Source organism: Kwoniella dejecticola, chromosome 11, assembly GCF_000512565.2.
Source record: "Kwoniella dejecticola CBS 10117 chromosome 11, complete sequence".
Taxonomy (NCBI): domain Eukaryota; kingdom Fungi; phylum Basidiomycota; class Tremellomycetes; order Tremellales; family Cryptococcaceae; genus Kwoniella; species Kwoniella dejecticola.
In genome coordinates, this window is record NC_089311.1 from 1,280,559 (window position 1) to 1,305,686 (window position 25,128).

A 25,128-nucleotide genomic window follows, 5' to 3' on the forward strand; every position below is an offset into this window, starting at 1 on the left:
ATAGTACTGGCTTGTCGTCACTCGCCGCGCACGGCTTGGCAGGGGCGGTGGGTGCACTTACGTAACCCATAACCAGAATGAGCGATTTACGCTATATGAGCATGTATTTGCATCTATGGTGAATCTATGGACATCTAAAGTATCTATATTGATGAAGGCCTTTCATTGTAGGGTGTCAAAAGGTATTTCATAATGATTCGATCATGGAAGGCATACTGATCGATCAAGTTGAGCTGGTGACTGACTTTCCTAGATGTACCATTTACCCCATATCAATCCACCGAACAAACTCCAATACAGCTCCCTGTCCCCATCTCGTCTGTACGACCCAAGCTGGACCATACCTTCTACGAAGAACCGTGCTGTCCATCCCAACCATGTCCAAGTCCATATAAAACCTATCAGTCTTTCCACGAAGACCGACCAATTCGGTTCTTTGCCTTTGAATACCCGGAAACGTGTTTTGGTTTTTCGATAATTCGTCTTGAAGAACGCCTCTACCGCCAAGCCAATAGGTTGAACCACAAAAAAGGGTGTCAACCGGAAGATATCTGTCAAGTAAGTTGTCTGTCCTAGTTGTGGTCTATTGTTCTTTAGGATGAGGGCGAAAGAGCCCACGTCGTGATTAAACCCTGAAAGAAGGAATGTAAGAAAAGATTTTATGAGGTTCTCAATCATGAGTCGAGTTGACATCCTTCGCGTGGGTAAATTAGGCGAAGTAGACGAGGATGAAGAAGAGGACGAGAAGGATGAGGTGGAAATGGGATGAGTAGGTGATATTTGTCCTGAAGCGTTTGAAGAGTTGGTTATTTTGTCTGAGGGATATAAATTCGGATGAGATGATATTCCGGTATGTGTCAATCCGAGGATGTTCTCGCCTATTCCGATCCATCCGAGAACATACAACCATCTTCGATTGTATCCGTGCCACGTCTAATCAAAGGATACAAACCTCATCAGCTTTGAGATGTTGACATTTGGCAGGACAATACAATGCATCCGATGCGGTGCATAAGCGTGGAGTCGAACTCACCTTGGACCACATAGTAGATAATCCAGGATGTTTCCACAACTGTCCAAGACTTCCGAACATGGGTGGCCATCCCCAAGGCGCGAAGATCTCATCGTTCCAACCTAGAACTCCACCTATCGTGACGAAGATGACCGCAGTGATCGTCCACGAATGTATCAGTCCGAACCATACCCTAATCACCACGGCTGTGGAGTACAAGCCCCTCTCGAACTGGGTTAGATTAGTGTAGGGTATATTCCCAGCGAAGAATTCTTTGCCATATATGTTGCGAATACTTCTAAAGAAATCGTCTATTATGTATCCTATAGCGTAGTATCTAATGGTTGCGTATCCCCAAGCAAGTCTTGATGATTTCCTTGAATATGGATGTCGAGTCGATTCGCTAGGTAAGGGACATTGATAATTCCATCCTATTCCTCGATAGGACCATAATAAGCTCCAAGACCAATATAGCTTCTTCCATGTGAAAGGAGCCGGTACAGGCTCGGCTATCAGAACTTCTTCCTCGTCAACCTTTTCGATCGTGTGTTTCGTTGGGGTACCTCCCGAAGCTGAATGAGAGTGACCGTTGGATAGGGGAATCTTGAGCGAGGAGGATGTGCCTCGAGGATGGACTTGGGATCTCGGTACGACTCGATGACAGTTCTCCTCAGCGGGGAAAAAGACGAAATATTCGAGCACCCGCATGGAATATATGCCTACATCATAGACTGGATTAGCTCTCCCTTAGCCGTAGAAAGTCATTGATGAATGACGACGACGATGGTGGAGCATGTGCAAGAAAGATTGTCGAGGTGATACTCACACATCAACACGCATGTTCCCCAATGAGTCAAATCGTCCTTCTCAATCTGCGCAACGACTATATACCCGAACGCAGCCAGACATAGAGGCGTAACTATTCCCATCCGAAATAGTCTCCATCCGCCCGTATGAGGTGTCAAGTGGGCTAGGATCATGAGATGTACCGCGCCGATACCGATGAATGCGTCCATCCCATTCTTGGGGTGGGGAGTCGGCAGGCGAGAAACGAGCTCATAGAGAGGTATCTGTATGTAACCCATCTTGACCCAAGCTAGACTTCTTCGTCGCAGATTATAGTTGAGCTGACAAGGACGATCTGAGTGGTTTTGATGCAATGTCGAAAGACGAATACTGAGACAGGTGCGGATGTTTATCAGTGGGACGGATGGGTGTGACGAAGATGTGAAGTCCGAAAGTTCAGCATCTACAAGTCCTAATTGCTACCATTGCAATTTTGTGTCGTGATGATGAGAGGGTGAATCAGAAGACATGAGGAAGATGGTCGGTGACCTCAACACCTCGCCGAACGACTTCGGGCTCAAGGCGAGGAGGCCGAAATTTGGGTGATGTCGTCGTGCAGCCTGAAACGTTTAATCTCATAAAGAATTCCTCGGATTTTAGTCAGGCACGACCGAGATAACCCTTAACGAAAACACAGCCGCGAAGGTCGCTCGTCCTTGTACGTCTGACACCCAGGTCCCCGTCGACGGTCTTCGGCGAGACTCATCCGTCATAGCATCCGTCGACAGCGCCCAATTAGACCGAGCAGTCAGAGATGATCCTGATGGCACAGCCTTGCTTGAAGGTGTAATCAACCCTGGAGGAATTAACCTCGGCTGTTATCTTGACCTTTATCACGTGATCTAACTCGACGCGTCCTTCCTTCTCGTCAATTGTCAAGCCCCAGTAGTCGACATTGACAACATTACACACTTCTCATACTGATACCTGGTGTCCTACCCAAACAACCCCTCTCGACGGCACGTCATGCTCTCCGAGGTACTACTTGTCCTGTCGGGGCACGAGTCATCGCTATTCCTTCCTGGCCCATCGACCTCGAATGCAACTACGCTGATCACTTCCCCCCATTTGGCCGAATACCTTCATCCCGGAGAAATCACCTCCTTAAACGCCTTAGCTGACTTGGCATACAAATACAAGAGGGTTAAATCATGGTCCGCTCGAATCCAAAAGGAAGGGAAAGAAGCTATCTTATCCGAGACTTTGAGTAATTCAAGGAAAGGCAAAGGAAAGGGTAAAGAGCGAATCGATCCCATTACATCGACAACACCAGCGACACCGAATCAATACCTGACCACTCTAGCCGGATCGATACTTTCAATCTTGAAAGAGTACGAGATCCTGATCGTCGAGGTCGAGGCTAAGATCTTATCCCTGGATCCCGCGTTGGTGCAAGATGATCAAGGATATGTACCTCTCAGTGCATTGGTAGCTACCTTCGACCAATGGAAGATACCCTTAGGATCACTGTCGACTCTCGTCGATGAGATTTCCGGCTCAGTAGAAGTGATAGAACCTGGTAAATTGATAGATCTGGTCGAAGAGAAGAGGAAGACTGGGAATTCTCGCCTTCATGAAATTTATACGAAGATCTATAAATCCCTGACCGACCTATTCTTGGTTCACCTTATAACCTTCATCCTGTACGGGTCGACCTCTTCAACGGAAACTCCTTCCTCGCGTTCAGCTTTGACGCAAAGCATCGGACTGGACGTAGGCCCAGACGCTTCGTCTCCTAAATATAGGATATATCGGCTTGATGACAGGTTGATCCCCTCTTCGATCGATAAGTGGACTCGAGAGAGTGTATTGTATATAGGCCGAGTCTCAGCTACGCTCAAGAGACAGAATAAATCCCTCCCGGCTACGTTGATCGGTAGTATCAGGGAAGAAGTGAGCAGTGTCAGGGGCTTGGATGAGCTGAATGGGTTCAACGATGCTATTGCCAAAGCGAGGGGTGGAGTCGGAGAGTGAGTGGACAATTTGAATTCCTGAGCTTCCCATGATTCCGCTTTATGAGGAGCAGCTAAGCTGACCGTAAATGCTTTCAGGTGGCTATGGAAACATATATTGACTGGTTCTCAGATCATCGAAGCTATCGAGTCACTGTAAGTCCATTGCTTCCCCTATTGGATCGACGGATATTCCGGCTGAGACAAACCTTGTACCCTGTCGTCAGATCCGATTATTTCCTCACTCGCAAATCGGATCTTTCCCTCTCTCTCCTGCAAGAGATCCACAAACTCCGCCTCGACAAACTCGTACTCTCCAATCCTAATTCCTCTTCCTCCGTGATCCGCGAGCAAGACCTCGATCTCGCCCTTCTACGAGCCAGCGTCGGGACTTCAGCAGAGAACGACAAGTTCTTAGATAGTCTGAAGTTCAAGATGGAGAAGGGACCTTTAAGAGCAATACCGACCCAAGCCAATGCTCCGAGATCGCACTTGTCGCACGATGACAGAGACCAAGGACAAGAACAAAGTCATATTCACAAACTATTCTCGCCCGCTGTACTGGGCACACCGATCAACCTGACTATCTCGATCTCATGGCCATTAGACTTGTTCTTATCGCCTAAATCGACGGGGATATACTCTGATATACATTCGTATCTCTTCGCTTTGCGGGATACCCAACTACGTCTATCGAATTCATGGGTATCGCTTACCTCTTCCCACAAACAGATACGCACCAGCCATCCATTCCAATCGGTTTCAGGCGACGATGAGATAAAGCGATTAGAGAGGTGGTGCTGGGGGCTATACAGGATCATGAATTGGTTCATCTCGGAACTGTTGGGTCATTTTATGGATATCATCGATATTCAACATACCCATCTACTCAAGAAGCTCAAGCTCAGTGTCACCAACGAAACCACGTCGCATGGGCTCTCAGGGTCGATCAGTAGAAGTAGTTTGAGAGGGTCTACAACTGCAACTTCTTTAGGTAGATCCGCAAACGCAAACACGACGAAAGCATTAGATCATACACCCGCTACGCCCCGTTCACCATTATCCGAGAGTCATACGTGGAAAGAAAGGACTGCGCGGAGCAACAGGGCGCCTCCGACACCTAATAAGAATGAGAGGAATTATTTGGATTTCCTGACGTTGCGGTGAGTTCATTAGTCCAACCCTTTTGAGCGTTCCTGATGGATCCCAACATTGCCTTCTGACTTCCCCCTTTTGCCCCCGGGGGTCGTCTATTCACGAAGAAAACACTGACATCGTCTTCCGAATTGTGGCAACCTTGCAGATCAATTCACTCCCAACATCTCTCTTTCCTTCTCGAAGCCCTCTTATTATCCGACCCATCGATCTCTTCGCTCATTCGTGATATACTGGAAACATGCAAGAGCTTTACGGCACTAACCGAAAGGTGGAACGGTGCGCTAGTTCCAATCTCAGTCGCGGAGCAGGAGCAGGAGCAGGACCAGCTGTTAGAACGGATTGATCAGATTCATGAGATGGACGAGGTGAGTCCAAAGCCCAAAATCCAACGTTTAAAGTCCCGAAACCTTCGATTGGGTCCGCGTATGCGACCTTTGGTATATCACAAGAAGCTAATTCCGGGGAATATGTGGGCTTGCAGAAACTGCATGATCAGATCATAGAATTCTTCTCTATCCTCGTCGATTCCCAGAACCCTCCGGCGCCTTCTGAGGCTGAGGGAAATAGATCGTCGATGGATGCAAGTAAAAGTCACAATTTCTCACGTACGGCGAAAATCAATCAGATTAGCAAGATCATGAACAGTCGGCAAATTTCCAGAAATCTGACAGGAGGAGCAGGAGGACCAGAAGGTGGAGGGGGGTTTAGTATGAGTATGAGTATGAGTATGAGTGTTAATGCAGCTGCAGAAAGGCATATTGAACAACGTAAGTTAAGTCACAGTCATTCTGTCGACGTTGCAGGCGTCGCCTTCGGTCTTGCAAATCATGACATTCTTCCCGCTCCCACTTCGCTTCGGGCAGAGGTCGAGGTCGAGGTCGAGGCTGAAAGTGAGAGTGGGGGTGCAGCGCTGACTGTGACGATACACCCTTCAGTGCTTCTGCGTTTAGACTTTAATGGGATATTGACCAAATGGAGGGAACATGATTTGTACGGTGACGGTGACGAACATGATACTGGCCTGAAGAGCGTTCTGGCTCGAGGGGGATTACAGTAATAACAGTATTGAGGCAGCATGAAGCATGCATCACTCGCACTGTAAACTTCATTCATGTGTGCGTTGTACCCGAACGTCCGACCTGGTTCGAGTCTCCATTTCCAGCAGCTATGAAATCATGTGCTATGTAATTTGTTTCAATTGCACAGGCGGCTCATCGCCGAAACTTTCCAATAGCTATCAATCGACAACGAGATCAGCAAGTAGTGATTTTCACGTATTTCAGTGCGGCATTACTGAATTGAGAGGCGACCTACGTTGTTACCATTTATGATTCCCGTAGTTGCTATCAAGAATCTCCTTCCTTTATATTGCTTCGACATCCACCTCAAAGCCGATATCTCGGTATATGTACATCCTCCTAAGAAGAAAACTACCGTTGTCGTTATTTTGTTCTCATCTGGTATCACTGTGCCCCGTTTATGATATTAGCTTATCTCTTTGTTCTTCTCCACTTTTCACTGAGAACAAGGCATTTTTGCGAAGTACATAGCATAACATCGAATGTCTCATGACTCACCAATCCCATCTCGCCTTTCTCCGAATTGCCTGACATCGACATTATCTCCGCCCAGCATCGTCAAGGCATCTTCGAACCCCTTCCATCCTCCCAACGGATGAGCTTTCGGTTTCTCCCTTTCTCTTTCTCTTCCGGCTGTCCCATCTCCATTACTACCATTGAGGTCCTGCGCAGTGGACAGTATCTGGTTCTTCATCGTCAAATATTGGACTAGCCTAATTGAGATAGGAGCATAGCCCGAGTACACATAAGAGATATCGTTCGGGTTCAAGTCGTTTATATCATCCACTATCAACCTCAAATTCTTCTTCAGTGCCGAATAATTCGTACTCAATCCAAGAGAGTTCGGCGCTCCCTTAGATAGCAGATGAAGGTTCTCGAGGTTGATGAGCAGGTGCAAGTGTTCGTACCCATATATCTGGAGGAAATCCCTCTTGAAAGCCTCCAGGGGTTTCTGTTTGATTCCGTTGTTGGTTATGGACAGCAGGATTATAGTTCTCAGGACATTCTGCCAATCCAATTCCTGGTTCATGAGATCTTCGATGGTCGATAATTGGGATAGAGGATCGTAGCCCGCTACCAAGTTTTGTTGGGCTTCAAGAGTGCGATTGAAAGTCTCCAGCTTCGTTATGGGCATCAGCATCTCCGTGAGACCCGTATCTGGGGTACAGTGTTCATACGTCAGCTATGCGCTGGAAGCAGCTTATAGTCGGTGAAGTTGTAAGGGGAATTATAGATAGTGGAATACTCACGTATTCTTAGACTTTGCTGTTCACTCTGCAACCCTCCCAATTTGCCCACAAACTCCTTCATCTGACTGACGCTCTTCAAGTTCTTCACGCCCCCATAATCACCTTCGAGCCTTCGGGCGACTTTCGACAACTTCGAGCCTACCACGGCGAAGTTCTGATCCCTCAGCTCGCCGTATAGCTTATCTTTCTGTGAAGTGAGATGATGTTTCCTCTTTTTCGTTATTGGTGTCGAAGGAAGCGCAGAAGGGGAGGGCGCAGGCGGAGGGTTCGAGTCGAGTAACGCGGCGTCGACCTCAATGTGAGCTGTAGGTTTGATCAGCTCGCTTTGTCAACGTGAAATTTTTTGATTGTCAGCTAGCTCAAAGGTCTACACACAATTTTTGATTCCGACAAACTCATCCAACATCCCTTCGTAAGTCAGCTGCGTACACATCGGCGTGACCCAGTCGACTGATCTATCGATTATGACCAATCCATCCACCTGAGTAGACATTTCGATATCCCCATACTGTGATGGATCCGTAGTATGATGACGTCGAAGCAGGTCGGCCAACCTCTGAGACACCACTTATAATCAGCTAGGCCACAATTTCTTCCACTGCAGCCTGAAGCTCGATGCGGCTTGATTGAAGTGAGGACTGGAAAGTCCGTATCTCACCTTTGCACCATCGCCTTTACCAAGTAAACGCGGAAACAGCCCGAACGCCCTTTGGAAGGTCATCAAGGCAAGCGAAGAATAGTATATAGGCGTATCATCCCCATTCTGCAGTGGAAGTCAGCTAAGATAGCGCTATTTCCGCTCACGAATCAACTGACCAAGAAGATATCCCTTGCTACGTCATCCATTTCCAGAGATAATAAATCGTCTTCCATCGGTATCAACTCCAGCTTGAACTGCAGCAGCCTATATCAGCAAGGGCCTGGGTCAAGCATCATCCTCAGAAGACAAATTTCTCACTTCTGAAATATTGACATCTCCAGCTACTCCATGGTCCTCCAGCACCCTTCTACACAGCTCAGTTGCTCTCGGGACCAACAAAATAGTATACACTAATGGCCCAGCCGGCGACGGATCAGATTGTTGTGCTTTTATTTGCTCTATTCCACAGCATCCATATGTAAGCTGCTGTCCAGTCTATATATTCGTATACTTACCAGCTATAGTGAGCATGAAATCCATCTTTGGCCGACAAAGCCAAACCGCATTGCGGGTATTCACGTTCAACGGTCCTGGTTCAAGCCAAAACATCTTGTCTACAGCTTGATGCTAAAGACAGAAAGTATAACATCAGCTTACAGTGTTGTTGAAAGACAGAAAGCTGACCTTTAGCAGAGCGACCTCGGTGACCAGGCCCAGAGGTCCCGCCAAAGCCGGCTCCAGTATAAGGGTTTTAGCCCCTTGTATCTAATTCCGGAGATGTCAGCTGAAATCTGGTCTTATACGGGAAAGCCAGCTTACGTCGTTGAGACTCTCCACCAAAGCTGACTTAGCCAGCTCTTTCAGTATGTTGACGTCTAGCCCCTTCTCCGTCGTCGGCGGAGGTACTGTTGATTCGCTGTCGCCTGAAGTGGACGGTGCGGGTGGAGGTTGATTGAACCGAGAGGGCCCAGGTAAAGGTGAAGCTGAGCTTGCCATCGCGTCTGTTCGTCTGCCTCCGATCAATGCAGAGCTCGGATAATTGTTGGATTGGATCAGGGGCAGTCGTCGAGGGACGTTGTTGGTTGGATCAATGCAAAGACAGAGTATCGAGCAGGAGTGAAATGTTAATAACGGTGACAGCGATAGGAGTGGTATGCGGGGCACAATGCGCTAGTGTCCACGTGGGATTGATTTGCGTTTAAACCCAATCAATCAATCAACCGGGTGTCTTTCGTCCTCCTCTCTTTCGTTATTCTTCCTTGACATCTTGACATCTGCATTACAAGCTCAGCAGAGTCATCAAGACATACTCACACAGTCAGCTACCAAGATATTACCCGTTTCCAGAACGATTCACTATTTGGACGCGAAGAGCGAGACAAAATAAGGTTGTAAACACTGAAGCAAATTTGCATTCTTACTCTCCTTCAACGCAATGGAGGATCTATCAACGGGTTCGGAGAGCGATTACTCTAACTCGTAAGGCCCCCTAAAATCGATTTTTGGCTTTTGGAATGAATCGTACTGACTGCTTTGTATATTTTAGCTGGATATCATGGTTCTTATCGACCAAGGGCAATGTCAGTATTGTTCCCCCCTTTTCCCTCGTTTTGCGTCCTTGACATGTCAAGCGAGTGAACGTCTCATACTGACGTGCACTGTGTCTGCGCATCTTAACAGGAGTACTTCGCAGAAGTAGATGAAGATTACATACTAGATAGATTCAATTTGACTGGTCTGAATGGGGAAGTGGTACAAGAGTATTCACGGGCGTTGAACTTGATCACGGATAATTTGGGTGAGTGAAACTCCCTATCTCCCTCTTTTGCTCGCGTTGCTATCCAGGGAGGTCAAGCTGATCCTGTGATTCATTGTGCAGACGAAGAGTCTTTAGACGACGACGTGCGCGAAGCAGTGGAGACTTCAGCTAGATTCCTGTACGGGCTGATTCACGCTAGATATATTGTCACTTCGCGCGGGCTTTCCAAGATGGTGAGTACCGGGTCGTCTTGTTACTGTCGGTGTTTTTGCACCCGTCATATCGACTACATCATAATCCTGTTCTGTCCTCCGATTCCGCCTGAGACGTGCATATAATCCTACGTTCCGCTGACTCTGCGTTTGATGTGAATAGCTCGAGAAATATCGCAAAGCAGATTTCGGCCGTTGTCCTCGAGTATATTGCTATCAACAACCTCTCCTCCCCGTCGGTCTCTCAGATATTCCTTATCAAAAAGCAGTCAAACTATATTGTCCGCGATGCGAAGATATCTATTCGCCGAAATCCAACAGACACGGCTCGATCGACGGTGCATATTTCGGTACGACTTTCCCCCATATGCTATTTATGGTCTACCCGCAGATGATACCTGGAAAAGGTCAACCCGTCGGATCGTCAAGCGTAGCGGACGTCAATAGGAGTTTGGCCAATCAGCAGAAATCCGAGAATAACGGAGGGTCAGGAGGAGGAGGAGGACAGAATTCGTTAGGATCGATAAGTACGGCGAGCGTAGCTAATAAGGCGGAACGATATGAACCGAGGATCTTCGGATTCAAGGTGAACGAAGATGCGAAGTTGTCCAGATGGAGGACTGCTAAGAGAGACGCGTGAGTCCATCAATCTGGCTCTGGCTCCGTTCCCTCAAATCGCCCCAATCGCATGGATTCGCGTGGGTGACTGATATCATCCATGATGAGTAGGCAAATATCGCGCCTTGAGAATCTGGAGACCGAACAAGGACAACCGAACTTGTAGAATGATGAGTTGAGGGATCGGGCTTCGGGATGGGTGATATAGTCTGCGGACTTTGAGAAGGTCAGACACGCATCGTCCAGCCACATTTGAAATCAATCGCTGCATGTATACTTCCTCCAAAAGCGATGATTCCTGCTAGAGCACAGGATTTAGGATATCATGCATCCTTCGTCACCTATGGCTTAGAAGCGTCTCGGATCATAATGAATAGGAACTCTTCGTATGTGTACATGCCAGGCTTCTCTAGAAGCACTTTTATCTACCTACTTTCTACTCCAAACTTCCACGCTGTAATCTTCAATCAGTTGACGATGACTATTACTATGACTATGAGGTCGACTTAAAGCTCAGTCCGACATGATACTATCCGTATCAGCGAACGGGGCATACTCGTAATCTCCCGGTCTACGCATCTGGGACGTCACCCAATCTTCATCCGTATCTTCTAGACTGTACCCTTGTCCCCCCGTGTACGTCAACAACACAGGTAGAAGAACTAAACCATGTAAAGCGCCTGAAAGGATGAGCGATAACCACATTCTAAAGTAATATACTTCTAGAAGTTTGGATCGGGTCAAAGCCAGAACAGAAATTCCGATAAGTTTGGTCATTGTGATACCGGAGAATACCTATTCCAATGAAATGCAGGTCAGCATTTTGCCTTCAGAGAGCCCACATTTGCCAGAACTCCACCGGAAGTCCGATGAATGTTGTTTCGTAATGAGTGTGAAGAAGCAAGGGAAGAAGCACAGAGAAATCTGAAGAGTTACTCACCGATGGCCCAACATCTACTAAAGCCGTCCAAACCCTCTCATCCCTCTCTTTCTTGCCCACCTCTTTATCAACCGGTAACCCCGTTCCTGCACCCATAAATGCTCGTGCAATATGCGAACAAAACTCCACTGCGATTCCTAAGCTAATCACCAAGTTCACCAGACTGATCGCATTGAGTGATATTCCCCAGTATCCCATGATTCCCATGACGTTAATGACCGCCAACGAGCAGACAAAAGTCACCGTTGCACCTGTTCTCCATGAACCCAGCAAGATCGTCGTTATTCCCAAGATAGCCAGGAGGGCTAGAGTAAGTACCTGGATAGCCGTCGATTGGATGTGCGAATACTGGTCGAAGAACACGTAGAATAGCGAATAAGGGAATACTTTGACGCCGGTCCGATGGGAGATATCGTTCGATATCCTTCTTGCAGCTGCAAGAGCATCAATGAAATCCGATTGCGTTTTCAACGGGGTATGATAAGTCCGGAAATGCGAGGCAAGTACGGTCGAATTATCATTACCAAGTCTGACTGCGGAAGAGTATGGCGCTTGACCACCTAATGGACATTCTTCGTTCGTAGGGCTGATTAACCATTGTTGAAGGTATTGCATGAAGTCCGCGCCTTCTGGTAAACCGTTCATGGACGCATCCCATTCCGATCCTTCGAAACAAGGTCTGCAGAGTCGTTCCGAGTCTCGAGGCGAGCAAAAGACTGTCGGATCTCGCTTTCTGACTCGACAGCAGGATTCGAATGTGGGATTTGTCCATTGGAGGAAATCGTCGATCCAAGCTGCAGGAGGAGAAGCGACGAATGACGATTCGGGCCGCTTTCGTTCTGCTTCCAGAGTATTGGCTACGCTTAGATCCATACAGGTAGTGAATCTTCCGCAAAGTTGTTGTTGACCATGTCGAGTGGGCACGTCGGCACCTTGCGCCACGAAATAGACGGGTGGTCCAACATCGAGATAGGCATCAAGGGCATTGAAGTACGGTACGAGGTACGACTCAGCAGGAAGTGCGAGGCGTTGGTCTTCGTAGGTCCAGGTGTCAGCCCCTAAAAAGCTTGACGACAATGCTTGTACTCACCCAGGCCGAGGGAAATGTGCTGTATACCAATGGTGGCAAATAGGAATAACCCGCCAAACGCCACTAATACCAACTGCTTGATCTCATTCTTCAGCAAGAAAGGTGCATATACAGTCCGCATGAACTTGTTGACCACGCCTTCACTCGCGGGAGCAGTCTCGTCATAGAGGCCAACAGGGGGCCGAAGTCGCACGCAAGGGAAGCAATCGATTCTCATGGCCTAAGAACGCGTTATCAGTAAGATACTCACTCGGCTGACTACGAAAGATTCACTTACCTCGGCACGTCGCAAATCTAATGCCATAGCACTGACGAACACCGTCACTTGCATGACCGCTCCTAAAAATACACTTCCTGCAGCGTAGATGGCGAAATTCCTGACTGCTGGCATGGGTACCAAAGCTCCGAGAGCAAACGCTACTACTTCGGTTACCGAGGAAAGCAGAATAGACGGACCCATTCTCGCGACTGCTCTGGCTACCCTTTCTTCTGGTGGCAATGAAGCACCAGTACTCGGTTGTCGACCATCACTATCGATCGATTGAGCTTCGTCCGCAACACCTTGAGAATGAAGCGAGTTTTGTCGTTCAAGCTCGTGAACGAGAATGAACACATTGTCAACTCCGACCGCCAGTACTAAGAACGGTATCACCTCGGCGATGATGAGGGTAACCCTTACTCCCAACAAGGAGAATAGTCCGACCGACGATGAAACCGCGATAAGTACGATAGCGATACCGAAGAGACCGAGGGAAAACTTCGAATTGACGGAAAGCAGGGTAGGAATGAGGGAGAAGCTGGGTGTTGCCGGTGATCGATCTTGTATTGACGGTTTGACGAGTTTGAGTAATACACCAAGATGAACGATGCCTGCCCACACTTTGTGCGTAAACGCTGAGATGACATGAGGGGGCAGCCCGCCACCCAGGGTGAGGGACACGTATAGGAACATGACCAAATAAGACAAGACGACAATCTTGACATCGGTGTTTGTGCTTTTGTTCAGTTCTTCTTCCAGACTGATCCCTGTAGAGTAGCTAATTGTCACGTCCGGTCTTGACAGTCCTTCCAGATAATGCTTGAGGACTCTTTCCCATTCTTCGGCAGGAGCGACTCGATCGTCATTATAATTGTTCACGACCCAGGTGATGACCAACGCTTTGGCATTCAGCCAATCCCCTTGAGCTCCTCCCAGAACGAGCTTCGGATCGATCGGTTGTCCAAAGGGCGGCAGACATTCTCCCGGACGGCCTGCACAGTCTTTCACTCGAGATTCCCAATCATCGCCCCACTGCTCCATATCTTCACCTAGCCACGCCGAAACACTCTGTATCACGCAAGGCGTACCAGGTCCAGCAGGTGCAAAACAGATATCCTGAAGAGTGACGCCCGCTTCAGATTCCAGCTGACCAATCTCGGATTCCACTTTCAGCCACCAATCTAAGGTATCGTAATTGACTGGACTTGATCCCGTTTGAGTGATGAATACCTGCTCTGATCGATAGAACGGTCCGAAATTATCGTCGAAGAAGTGTTTCTGAGCTGCTGACTCGCTGGAGGGAGACACCCATAATCTGACTGGGTCCGTTTCGACCGCAAAGTACTTCCAGCCGATGTTAAGCAAAGCTACTGCCAGAGCGGTAATGGCGAAAACGATGACAGGCTGTCTAGCGCAGAATAGACCAAGTCGGTAGAAGAACCGTCGCAAAGCAGCATTGATCTTGTTTTGCTTCGGTTGAAGATGTTCCATTGGATCCAACAAGGAAGCACCTCTTCCTAATCTGAAGTGGATCGATCCGCTCGGTCCAGATTCCGAATCATCCCCTCCTCGACCTATCAGTCCGTCTAAACCGTTCGCATTGCCACTTGCGGCTGTAGGGGAAAGAGGTGGATCCAGCAAGGCGTGACGCTCGTACCGCCTTTGTCGATGTCGGAGCGCTTGTTTCCAGGAATAGAAAGCGATTCCGAGCAGTATCGCCACTGAGTAGATAATCAGGAGCGAGAAGGTAAGGCATGATACAGCGCCAACATGGCATTTCCCACTGGACGGAGGAGCTACGTAAGGTAATTCCGGACAGACTGAGGGACAGTCGGCACAAGCACATCGAGCGTTGATGTTCTCAGCGTCGGAACAGCTAAGCGGTATTCGAGGGTATTGGGAGTCGTCGTTATCGGGGAAGTTGATTTGAAAAGGCGATCCTAGACCGGGTCTAACATCTCCCATGTATTTCAAGAACGAACTCGCATTTTTCGCTCCCCCACCTATGAGGTCCATGGCAAATCCATTGGTAGCTCCGAACTGAACATCCTTACAACTGCTATAGAACCCTTGTTTGAATTCGTTGCTAACTTCATAATCTATTTCCTTCACGGCGTCCTTGCCCTCGGTTGTCTTCTGAGTGGATGTGATCGAGAGGAAAGTGGATTGATCGGGTGAACAGGTGAAGTCGCAATAGAAAGAACGGAAGTTGTTGATACATGCTGGACAGGACGCAATGAGGGGAGCAGCTTGTTGTAATCGATCTGATAGAGTGGCCACCTGATCGTACGTGCAGCATACAGAGTCGGGAAGGGTATAGGATGGACCACAGACATTGGCCATGAGGTCGCGCAGCTTCTCATCGGGCTAAATAGCGGCAATGATAGCGGTCAGCGCCTTTTGTCACAGCGCCAATACTCTATACGATGATATCGCTTACCTCTGTAGCGTTGCCATCATCTGGACAAGGTAAATCCGCGCCAAACATACTGGTCTTTCCACAACTTCCTCTCATGGCGCATATGCCCTTCCCGCGCCGGACAGGCTCATCGAGGCTGGACATGTCGGATCACGATCGCTATCCTACTTGCGATCGAATGCTTAAGGCGTGATGAAGCGTATGATTGTCGACCAAATAGTCTTGTCGTTCAACATGAACCTCCTCTCGACAACAATGACGCTTCAGGCAACGAGACAGCCAGGGGTGTCACGTGACACGCATCTCGGCACGGCAGTGGCTTAGAGTAACCGATTGATCGGATTCGGCCGTACGGTGGGTGGCAAAACATGAGATTTCGTCATACGATAATCGAGAAAAGTTAATCTGGGATCGCGGTGCAGTAGTCAGTCCACATAAGACCAACGACATCCACACTTCTTCATCTTGAACATCAACAAGCTACCTTACTCTTGCTCTATTGTCCATATACCATCGTTCTATCCAGCTTGTTCATCTGAATAGTAGCCTCGACCATGTTATAGTGAGTGACCTCGTCTGACGCTTGGTTCAGGACCTCGCTGATAATATTCTACAGCGCTTTAGTATTCTTGATCCTCATCATCGCCATAGTGTTGATATGGCTAGGTATGTTTTCCCGTTGCCAATTAGCAATATCGTATGTCGCTCATGATGATGAGCATTTGTAGTCCGAGTCGGAATTGCCGCCAATCAACGACGACAGTCGCATAAATACTCCTCATCATCTTCACTGCCCTCACATATGCAAGACGTATCCCATCGTCCGACTCTATCAGAAACCGCCGAAGACGTGGTCGATCGGGTGGGCAGACACTCTAGAGCTCGATTCCCACAGCATGAGACATATCAATCGAGGTATGGTGGTAGTAGGGCGGGAGCAGTCAATAGAGTCGCAAGTGATAATGCCAGTGTGACGAGTTTACCTGCGTATGGTGAGCCACCCTCACCTTCACCTGTCTACACTGATCACAATTGCTGATCTTGATTCTCTTGACGCTTTTATAGGCGCCGATACCCTCCCAGTACCCCCTGCCGCAGTGTACGATCCCACAAATGTTCGCCCTACCCCAGGCGGGAATCATGTGACCCACGTTATACCGCCGTCTTATACCGAAGTCGCTCCACCCAAGTATTCCGCAACGACCACTCAGCCTGGTATCACGGTCTAATCACTCAAGTCTCTTATTAGTTGTATAGACATGCATTCGTGGTACAGGATTCTCGGTACCCGGTTTCCGCTTCACATTTTCGATGTTCCTTGTCGATCAGTTTGTCACGATGAAATCGTTAACAGACCTGAATCTCGATTGACTGATTAGCTGAACAAGTACGACTTACAGTCCTTCGCTTCGAATGCAAGCATTAAGTGTACAAAGTTCATTCCGCAGGATGAATCAATCTGAAGTGTGAGCATGCGACCCATCCATCTTGCCATAATACAGACGATTCGAACGGGTCTGTCCGACGAGAGCGGAAAGGAGACATCCTTTAGGAACTGCCCTCTTACCTTTGGTCACTTGCTACAAGCTTCCCATCAACAGCTCGAGTCAGTCCTTAATGTTCAACGGTCAGCATGCGAACGTTAAGCGAATTGATCCGAATGTATACCTATTCTCCACGAAAGGCATTATACTGCAAAGCATAGACAGCTTGATCCGCTATCGTTCTTGGCACCTGATAAAGTGTCTCTCACGATCTCGATGAACAGGCAGCCTGCTTTCGGCATGATCGCCCAGAGTCGAGATTTCCTTACATCCTTTGATTGGTATAAGCTGGTCTGTGTCTGAGCTCCTTCGATCAGGACTATTCTGACGGAATTGAGAAGGACAAAGAGAATGACTTGCGCACGGATAGTTACGTGTGTGTTGTAATGAATTGAAGCAAGATCATTGCAAACAGTTCATTATCCGCTCTGTTTGTCTGTTTTGCAAATCCATATCGGAGCTTCCACTTCCCCAGACACAGGCGACATGCATCATCAAGTGGCCTGAATTTCGACCTTACACTCGATCAATCTGCAATTTCCCCTTCTCACAAAGTCAAGCCTCAGAGAAGAAAGTTTCAGCCTTCTTATCCACTTCCTATACGATCCAGCTTTTCAACCTCACACTCGCCATGACGATCGAATCCAATATAAGCCAAGGAAGAGCTACAGATCATCCTTCTGGCTCAGCGCAACTGCATCATACCACTCCTCAGCCACTCGCGGTAGAATCTTCGGGTCTGCATTTTATGCTTGAGAACGGTCAAGCAATCTTAGATGGGGTATCAGGGGGAGCAGCCGTCAACTGTCTAGGAAATGGAAACAAAGAGGTAATTCAGGCGATGGTGGATCAAGCTGAGAAGATGGGGTATGCGTATCATCAGTCCTTAGGAAATGAGCAGAGCGAGAGATTGGCGAGGTTTTTAGTCGACAAGAGTGGCGGAGCCTTGAATGCTGCTGCATTTCTCAGTTCAGGTGAATTCAGCGGTCTCTTTACTTTGAGCATCGGCTCGAATAGGCGATCATCATTCCATGTAACTCGGGATGAGCTACGGACGGTGCTGACCACGGCCAGATTTGTTTCGTAGGCTCGGGAGCTATGGAAGCTTCCATCAAGCTCGCTCGAGAGTACTGGGTTGAAATGGGTCAACCACTACGAAATCATATCCTCAGTAGATCCCCTTCTTATCATGGCAACACCCTGGGCGCATTAGGAGTGAGTCCATCTCCATATTCATATGAAATACGAAAACAGCTATATCTGTCTCTCTAGATTGGATGATTGACTTTGATAGCGATATAGATCGGTAATATCCCATCGCGTCGAACGATATTCGAGCCCCTCTTCTCGCCTAACATCCATCACGTTTCCTCTCCCCAATACTCAAGAGCTCATCAGCCGAACGAGACCGAGGCAGAGTATTCTCCTCGTCTAGCAGCCGAGCTAGACGCAAAGATCAATGAGTTCGGCCCAAGTAAGGTGATTGGGTTTGTGGCTGAGCCGATCGTTGGAGCTGCATTGGGAGTGATCCCTCCCCCGAAAGGGTATTTTCCAGCTATCAAAGCCGTCCTGGACAAGTATGGGTTACTATTGATTCTGGACGAAGTCATGTGTGGTCCTGGTCGATCGGGCGACTGATTCGCTTTTGAGACCGTTGGGGAAGGTGTGAAACCTGATATATTGGCGATGGCGAAGGGATTGGGAAGTGGTTACGTGCCTATATCGGCTGTATTGGCTGGACGAAGAGTGACAGAACGTGTGAAGAAGAGTGGAGGGTGGAAGAATAGTCATACGTACCAGAATCATCCTGTCTGCTGTGCTGTAGCTCTCAAGGTGAGTTTAATTTGAGTGTTACAAACTATAACACAAACATAGCTCGTTGTATGATAGGAATGAGCTGACAAATTTGCGACAATGAATGTAGGTGATGCAAACCATCGAGAGAGACCGGCTGCTTGAAAACGTTCGAGAAAGGGGAGAACAGCTCCTGAGGGAATTACGAGAAGGAATGAGGAGTATAGACATAGTCAGTGATGTAAGAGGCACAGGACTGGTCAGTTGATCGAAAATCATCAAATTTACCTGCAAAGCGTTCAAACGGAATCAGGCGATACCTGACTTGACTTATTTTTGTCTTTGTTCTTCCCAGTTCGTCGGTCTTGATATCGACGGTCCATCAGCCTCGCAACCTCGACTATCTGCTCGAATCAAGGACAAGGCATTTGCAAATGGGCTCTTGGTAGCTGGATACAGCGGTACCATCGATGGGATTGAAGGCGAAAGTATCGTCCTTACGCCTGCAAGTCTGGCTTGTTCCTTCCTGACGTACGAAGCTTGCCCCGAGGGCTGAGAGGTGGTTAGGCGTATACAGTGACGGAATCTCAGATAAGCGAGATTGTCCGACTGTTATTGAAGAGCATTAAGGAGGTCGTGCGAGATCTTCAAGAGGAACAGAAAGAATAAGCTGCACAGACACTTGAGTAATACCGCAAGCAGCACCTTTCAGTGGGAGTCTGACTTGATTATGATTTTTCGGCGATATAATATTGATCTGGTCTTTGACATATTGACCTTGTGTATGCAAGCGCTATGTCAAATAAAACGTACACAGCACACATCGGAATCCGCTACGTGTTAGTTAAGTTACGCGATTATCTGAGTCTAAAACGGGTTTGGCGATTGTGCCTGACAGGGTTGTTGATCATCGCTTTTACTGCGATTCCGATCAGGTCATACACCCCGCTTCCCACGTATCTCCGGCGACTTCGGGCGATGATGCTTAGAGTGTCATGATAACTCTGGGGGAGTGCTTCGTTGGGTAGAGCGCACATGCAAGTGTTGCCTTCTGAGTCTGACCAGCAAGCTCGGTCATCGATCGGATCACTGAAAGCGCGGAATCGGGGTGTTGCAATGAGCTTTGTTATACACGAAATTCCTTATCTCCTTGCCTGCAGCCCACACAGTGCGATCGCTGTCGTATAAACTCCAATTTGATGGCACCAGACTCTGTTATTTGACGGTCCACAATCAATATAGCGTCGAGTTTGAGCTAAACAATACGATCGCGCTTGAAAATCTTAGTAGTACAAGTACTCGTTACACGTCAAGCTTCAAAATCCTAATTTGCTTATCTCCCTTCTCCCTTCTTCCGTCTGCGAAGGAATAGGAATAGGATTTCCCCGCGTCATCTCGTAATTTACAGAAGGGTTTCGTTTGCTCAGATTTTTTTGATTATTACCTGAATTAGCCCAATCGGAATATCACTTGATCGACGGTGCGGCCGAAGAGATACTAAGCGTCCTGGTGATGGCTATCGCTGATATGGTACGATCTAGACTGAATATTAGAATGGCTACAGGCTTGGCTTGGCTCTTTCGTGATCAAGATTTGTAATCTGTACTAGCATTTTGATTAGGAATACTAAGGCATAGAGGAATTGGGGATCGCACGTCACTTATCGCCATTTTGGCATTGGCATTAGCCATGCACTCGTGATAACGACTCATCTGATAAGTAGTTGGACCGTAAATCGCCCCTATAGGGAAGTTGAGGTACTCATTATTTGTTCCGGTTACGGTTATTTGGTTTGTTGTTGTAATTGCAGTCAACGGGTATCCCGTCCTAAGTCCTCCACCATACACGCGTCATTCGATTACCGCAGTACAGTACATACCATCGTAGTAACTCTATTCGCTATCGACCTCCCAGTCATTCGACTTCAACAAACGACCATCCATACTAGACAGAGGGCATAGTACATATCACTACTGACCCAAGCAGACCAGAGCAGCTATACTAGTACAATTGCGGTACTATTGGACACACAGTGGACATTAGAGATTGACTACGCCACTCATCAACAAACGGTCTTATCAAGCAAGGTGTAGACCAGACAACCTTTCAACCCACGTTACCGCACCATCACCATTACCTTTCACCTTTTCATCCTCAATTCGGAATCTGGTTATCCCACGACTTTTCATTCCACGCGGTCATCACCAGATCATCCTTTGTATCAACAAGGTCAATCACTGCTTCGGGGCGCACATATACCGCCATCACGGATTTGCGATTTATCATAATCTTATCATTTTACCATATCACATATAACACTATACAGCTGGCCTGATCATCCTTCGTTCTCAGTCAGCAAAGCTCAACCTCCAGCCTCAGGATCAACATTCCAGTATCTCTATCCAGGTAGCATAATCCTTCACATCGTAGTTGTGGAATAGCGAGTAAACAAGAGAGATACGTAACTATGATTTGAGGCCTGTGAGGCCGGCATTGTAGATTCCCAATTCCCTTGTCATCTTACTCAACTACCATCACCTACTTACTACCTTACCTTTCCCCACGTTGTCTACCCTGCATCGGTCTATCCTCCCGATCTTCTCAAGGTCATAGCGTTCAACTAGTCTGGACTTGCAGTGGTCACCTCCACTCGATCGATCCATCCACGTTCGCCTCCGTCAACTGGCCATACCATACCACACGCTCGTACACAGCTCAACGCTTTCCCCATTCCTTTCCCACCTTGTCCTTCTCCTACTGGCTCCACAATTTGTCTTCCTCTCTTTCATAGTATCTCACCTTCTCGAAGGCAGATACTGAAGATCGAGGCAAGATGCCAGACTCCAACGCACAAAATACTAGGGGGGAAGGAAGTAGTACTGGCGGGCATAGGACGCATAAGGAACGTATAGGTAATTATGTAGTTGGTAACGAGATTGGTAGAGGAAGTTTCGCGACAGTCTACAAGGGTTACAGATCGGTAAGTAGTCGTCTCACCTTCAACAATGACATCTTCAGAACCGCCGTGTCTCCTCGTCCAAGCAGACGTCGCCGACACTCTGTCTCACCAAGACTGGTCCAAACGTTAAAGTACACGAGCTGACGCCATCCCTTCTGACCTCATGAACAAATTCAATGCCTGATTACGACGATCATCTTTCCAATTCCATTCATCACCTTTCCTTCTGCGGGTCTACCTGTTGTTCTTGTTTCCAATCCTCGATCTTGTCGGTGCTGCAGAAAACCAAGGTCCCGATAGCTATCAAGGCCGTTTCCAGGCAGAAGCTCACGACGAAGCTTTTGGAGAATCTGGAGAGCGAGATCAACATCCTCAAAGTCATACATCATCGTAATATCGTCGCTTTGGAGGATTGCTTCGTGAGTGATTTGACTTCACTTGTGTAAAGCTGTGCTTATGTGATTGGTCGTCAACAGAAAAACGATACACATATATACCTGGTCATGGAGTTCTGCTCTGGTTCTGACTTATCGATCTACATCAAGAATCGAGGTCGTCTAGAAACTCTGGATTTCATTCCTAGGCCAGGATCTAGTATGGCTCAGCTGGCTAGAAAAGATGAAGGGAAGATTTTCTGGCCTCATCCCTCCTCTGGCGGGTTGGACGAGAAAGTCACGAGGTCTTTCCTTGGGCAACTAGGTAAAATTGCACTATCTTCTCATCAACAAGAGGACAGAAAGCTGACGACCTAAATAGCGCAAGCAATCAAATTTCTACGAGCACAAGATCTAATGCATCGAGATATCAAGCCCCAGAATCTGCTTCTTCAACCCGCAACCGATACGGAGATCGCAGAAGGCCATCCATACGGTATACCGGTGCTGAAAGTCGCGGACTTTGGGTTTGCTAGAATCCTTCCTGCTGCTGCGATGGCTGAGACTTTATGTGGTTCTCCGTGAGTCATCGATCACTTCTCTCACCTGTCAGCGTGTACGCTAATGGCGAATGACAAATGATGAATAGACTATATATGGCTCCTGAGATTCTGCGATACGAAAAGTACGATGCGACAGCCGATCTTTGGTCTGTCGGAGCGGTGCTATTCGAAATGTCAGTCGGTCGGCCACCGTTTCGAGCAAACAACCACGTCGAATTGCTTAAGCGTATTGAGCGAGGTGAAGATCGCATCAAATTCCCCGATGAAACTCCACCTGCGGAGAGGAAAGATACGAATCCGCCCCCGATACCTGTCTCACCTGATATCAAAGCCCTAATAAGAGCTCTTCTCAAGAGAAAGCCAGCAGATCGAATAGGGTTTGAAGAGTTCTTTGCGTCGACAGTATGGGATCTTCACCTTTCCGAAAGTACCGAAGAAGAACCCACTACTAGCCTCGAGGCATCCACCGATAGTTCTGCACATTTGGAGACTAGTGATACTCGGATCAGGGAGATGGTCGCTAGTGTCGAAAGATCAAAGGAAAGGCTTAGCCTCGTCAGGAAAGCCCCACAGCCGCTCGCCGTTGACAAGGCTCTCAATCCTCAACCTGCGCCCAGGCCGACTGATACAGGCTCGCTTCGGACCTCTCAGCCGCCAGCATCGACACCTCCCCGGCCTCTTCGACAACCGCCAACGCGACGGTCTGAACCAAAGTACTATGTCAGCGATAGTGCACCCGTCGAGACCGAGCCGACTATCTCAACATCAGCAGCCACCGCGCGAGCCAACCCGCGACCTATCATACCTGCTGCTCAGCGCAAAGTATCGTCCAGAGAAAAGGAGCAGGGCAGTCTAGAAGAGGCCGCTCCGCTCACACCTCCTTACAGCGGTCCGACTCCCAATGCACCGCGAGCCGTGAATAGAGGAATCAGCGAAGGGTCACCTTTAGCTGCAACCCCTCCGATGACCATGAAACATCACAGCAGAGAGGAGAGCGCTTTGGACAGTAGTGAATCAGTAGTGGGCACGGACTATGTCGTGGTAGAGAAGCAAAATGTGGAAATCAACGCCTTAGCTGATGGTGAGTCATCTGACATTGGGCATAAACCGATTTCCTTGCTGACATGTCTTGATAGAAATCGACCAAGCATCCAAGAAGCCTGTACAGCTCATGCGAAGACGCAGCTCTCGAGCTAGCGTTGTTACACGTCCTGTCTCAGCGTTCAAACCAATCAGTCCTAGTCCCAAACCTCAAGACCAAGCGGTCGTTCCAATATCGTACTCGCCCCCTTTCGCCTTGGGCACCACTCCCCCTTTCTCGATACCGGCTTCCGCCCGACAAGGTTCGAGTCCGGTTCTGACTAGACCGCCTTCAATACCGCAGTCACTCAACATGTTTCCTCCAGCCAATCAATCGTCCTATGGACAAGATGCCGCTACACGGTTCGGAGTATCTCCATCCTCTTTGCAGACCGGTGCTCTTGCCAGAGCTATCACTCATACGGCTTTAAGGATGATCGGTAACTCTGCCAATACCGCTGCCACTGCGATTGCCCGCGCTACTGTCAAAAGGCGTCCAACGATCTTACGAACAAGCGATATCGATCCTGCAGAAGACGAATTGCTGCGCATAGTGGAAGATATAGCTAGGAAGGCCTTTGTCCTCTTTGAATTGGCCGACGAAAGATTGCTTGCTCAAGCACAAATCGCAAACACAGCCAGAAACTCTGCACCCATCACTTCAACCGCGACCACGCCGTCTGGATTGACTGGTACAACACCGCCGTTCAGCTCTCAAGCCTCGAACACAGCAAGCAATCGACGGAAGTCGTCCTCGGGATCCATGAATTCCGAAGTTTGGATTTTACGTCAACAGGAAGCTGCAGCAAATGATGCTGTCGTGCTGTACATGAAATCGCTTACCTTCATCGTACATGCCATGGACAAGATCAAGAGGTACTGGCGGGACAAGGATGAGAGAGAGGCTAGTCCCGAGCTGAACGAGAGTGAGTGGCAGCAAAGCAGCCATACGATGTGATGGATCATTGAGCTGATCTTCGGATGACAGTGGGACAATGGTTACGCTCTCGGTTCAACGAGATCTTCGAAAAGATAGAATGGGCGAAATCGCATTCAGGGGATAATATGTTATTCCCCGACTGGCTGGTACACGATAAAGCTAGGGACATGGTGAGTCAAACGAAATATTCCCCCTCGTCGTGTTATAGCTGACATTGCGGGCTTTGGTATGTACCAGTCGCGTCAAGCTGCTGTAGCCGAGCTGCAAGGAGACCTTATCACCGCCGAACAAGGTTACGAGACTTCCCTCTGGCTTTTGCAAGTCTTGCTTGATGAGGGGATCTACGGAAATGGAAAGCTTAGAGACGATGATAAAGCGACCTATGAGAAGCGTGAGTCGCGAACTTCCGCTTAATAAGTATTTGCAACAAGGTTAACATCATTATGTGTACAACAGTGCTAGTTCCCATTCGAACTCGACTCGAAGCTCTCCGGAAGAAGTTGGCGGATTCTGCGACAGCGGGTCTACGACAAACATGATCGCACGCGTGTCCCGCTGTGCGCGCATAGGGTACGGGTGGGAAGACTGCCCAGCCAAGACAAATTGGTCCGAACAGCCGGCCGGCCGGTTGAAGGGGCTG

At 48.3% G+C, this 25,128-nt stretch overlaps 9 protein-coding genes across 9 annotated transcripts; 6 read left to right on the top strand and 3 right to left on the bottom strand.

The window, feature by feature from the left end:
- Nucleotides 1-249: 249 nt before the first annotated feature.
- I303_108605 (uncharacterized protein) lies at nt 250-2,097 on the bottom strand (the record flags this gene model as incomplete). The annotated part of the gene is made up of 3 exons (XM_018410344.1): nt 250-933; nt 1,034-1,731; nt 1,839-2,097. 3 exons carry the CDS (start codon nt 2,095-2,097, stop codon nt 250-252), a joined length of 1,641 nt encoding a protein of 546 aa, XP_018260153.1.
- A 727-nt stretch (nt 2,098-2,824) lies between these two features.
- I303_108606 (uncharacterized protein) lies at nt 2,825-6,025 on the top strand (the record flags this gene model as incomplete). Its single annotated transcript, XM_065969876.1, has 6 exons — nt 2,825-3,828; nt 3,910-3,966; nt 4,038-4,973; nt 5,114-5,333; nt 5,450-5,735; nt 5,904-6,025. 6 exons carry the CDS (start codon nt 2,825-2,827, stop codon nt 6,023-6,025), a joined length of 2,625 nt encoding a protein of 874 aa, XP_065825948.1.
- Nucleotides 6,026-6,148: 123 nt separating this feature from the next.
- On the bottom strand, nt 6,149-8,933 carry I303_108607 (uncharacterized protein; the record flags this gene model as incomplete). Its single annotated transcript, XM_018410342.1, has 11 exons — nt 6,149-6,202; nt 6,283-6,434; nt 6,546-7,205; nt 7,298-7,600; nt 7,673-7,853; nt 7,956-8,060; nt 8,114-8,191; nt 8,256-8,395; nt 8,453-8,564; nt 8,622-8,702; nt 8,757-8,933. 11 exons carry the CDS (start codon nt 8,931-8,933, stop codon nt 6,149-6,151), a joined length of 2,043 nt encoding a protein of 680 aa, XP_018260151.1.
- Nucleotides 8,934-9,372: 439 nt separating this feature from the next.
- On the top strand, nt 9,373-10,692 carry I303_108608 (uncharacterized protein; the record flags this gene model as incomplete). Its single annotated transcript, XM_018410341.1, has 6 exons — nt 9,373-9,416; nt 9,484-9,517; nt 9,618-9,735; nt 9,817-9,929; nt 10,072-10,544; nt 10,638-10,692. 6 exons carry the CDS (start codon nt 9,373-9,375, stop codon nt 10,690-10,692), a joined length of 837 nt encoding a protein of 278 aa, XP_018260150.1.
- Nucleotides 10,693-11,039: 347 nt separating this feature from the next.
- On the bottom strand, nt 11,040-15,378 carry I303_108609 (uncharacterized protein; the record flags this gene model as incomplete). The annotated part of the gene is made up of 5 exons (XM_018410340.1): nt 11,040-11,321; nt 11,467-12,500; nt 12,557-12,776; nt 12,834-15,182; nt 15,256-15,378. 5 exons carry the CDS (start codon nt 15,376-15,378, stop codon nt 11,040-11,042), a joined length of 4,008 nt encoding a protein of 1,335 aa, XP_018260149.1.
- Nucleotides 15,379-15,788: 410 nt separating this feature from the next.
- I303_108610 (uncharacterized protein) lies at nt 15,789-16,463 on the top strand (the record flags this gene model as incomplete). Its single annotated transcript, XM_018410339.1, has 4 exons — nt 15,789-15,796; nt 15,851-15,900; nt 15,963-16,226; nt 16,300-16,463. 4 exons carry the CDS (start codon nt 15,789-15,791, stop codon nt 16,461-16,463), a joined length of 486 nt encoding a protein of 161 aa, XP_018260148.1.
- Nucleotides 16,464-17,409: 946 nt separating this feature from the next.
- Nucleotides 17,410-18,416, top strand: I303_108611 (uncharacterized protein; the record flags this gene model as incomplete). The annotated part of the gene is made up of 3 exons (XM_018410338.1): nt 17,410-17,752; nt 17,866-17,993; nt 18,081-18,416. 3 exons carry the CDS (start codon nt 17,410-17,412, stop codon nt 18,414-18,416), a joined length of 807 nt encoding a protein of 268 aa, XP_018260147.1.
- Nucleotides 18,417-18,464: 48 nt separating this feature from the next.
- I303_108612 (uncharacterized protein) lies at nt 18,465-19,241 on the top strand (the record flags this gene model as incomplete). The annotated part of the gene is made up of 4 exons (XM_018410337.2): nt 18,465-18,611; nt 18,703-18,831; nt 18,928-19,077; nt 19,140-19,241. The coding sequence occupies 4 exons, from the start codon at nt 18,465-18,467 to the stop codon at nt 19,239-19,241; spliced, it is 528 nt and encodes a 175-aa protein (XP_018260146.2).
- A 2,164-nt stretch (nt 19,242-21,405) lies between these two features.
- I303_108613 (serine/threonine-protein kinase ATG1) lies at nt 21,406-25,027 on the top strand (the record flags this gene model as incomplete). The annotated part of the gene is made up of 9 exons (XM_018410336.2): nt 21,406-21,552; nt 21,813-21,950; nt 22,008-22,230; nt 22,288-22,486; nt 22,555-23,549; nt 23,605-24,474; nt 24,537-24,658; nt 24,726-24,879; nt 24,945-25,027. 9 exons carry the CDS (start codon nt 21,406-21,408, stop codon nt 25,025-25,027), a joined length of 2,931 nt encoding a protein of 976 aa, XP_018260145.2.
- Between the last annotated feature and the right edge of the window lie 101 nt (nt 25,028-25,128).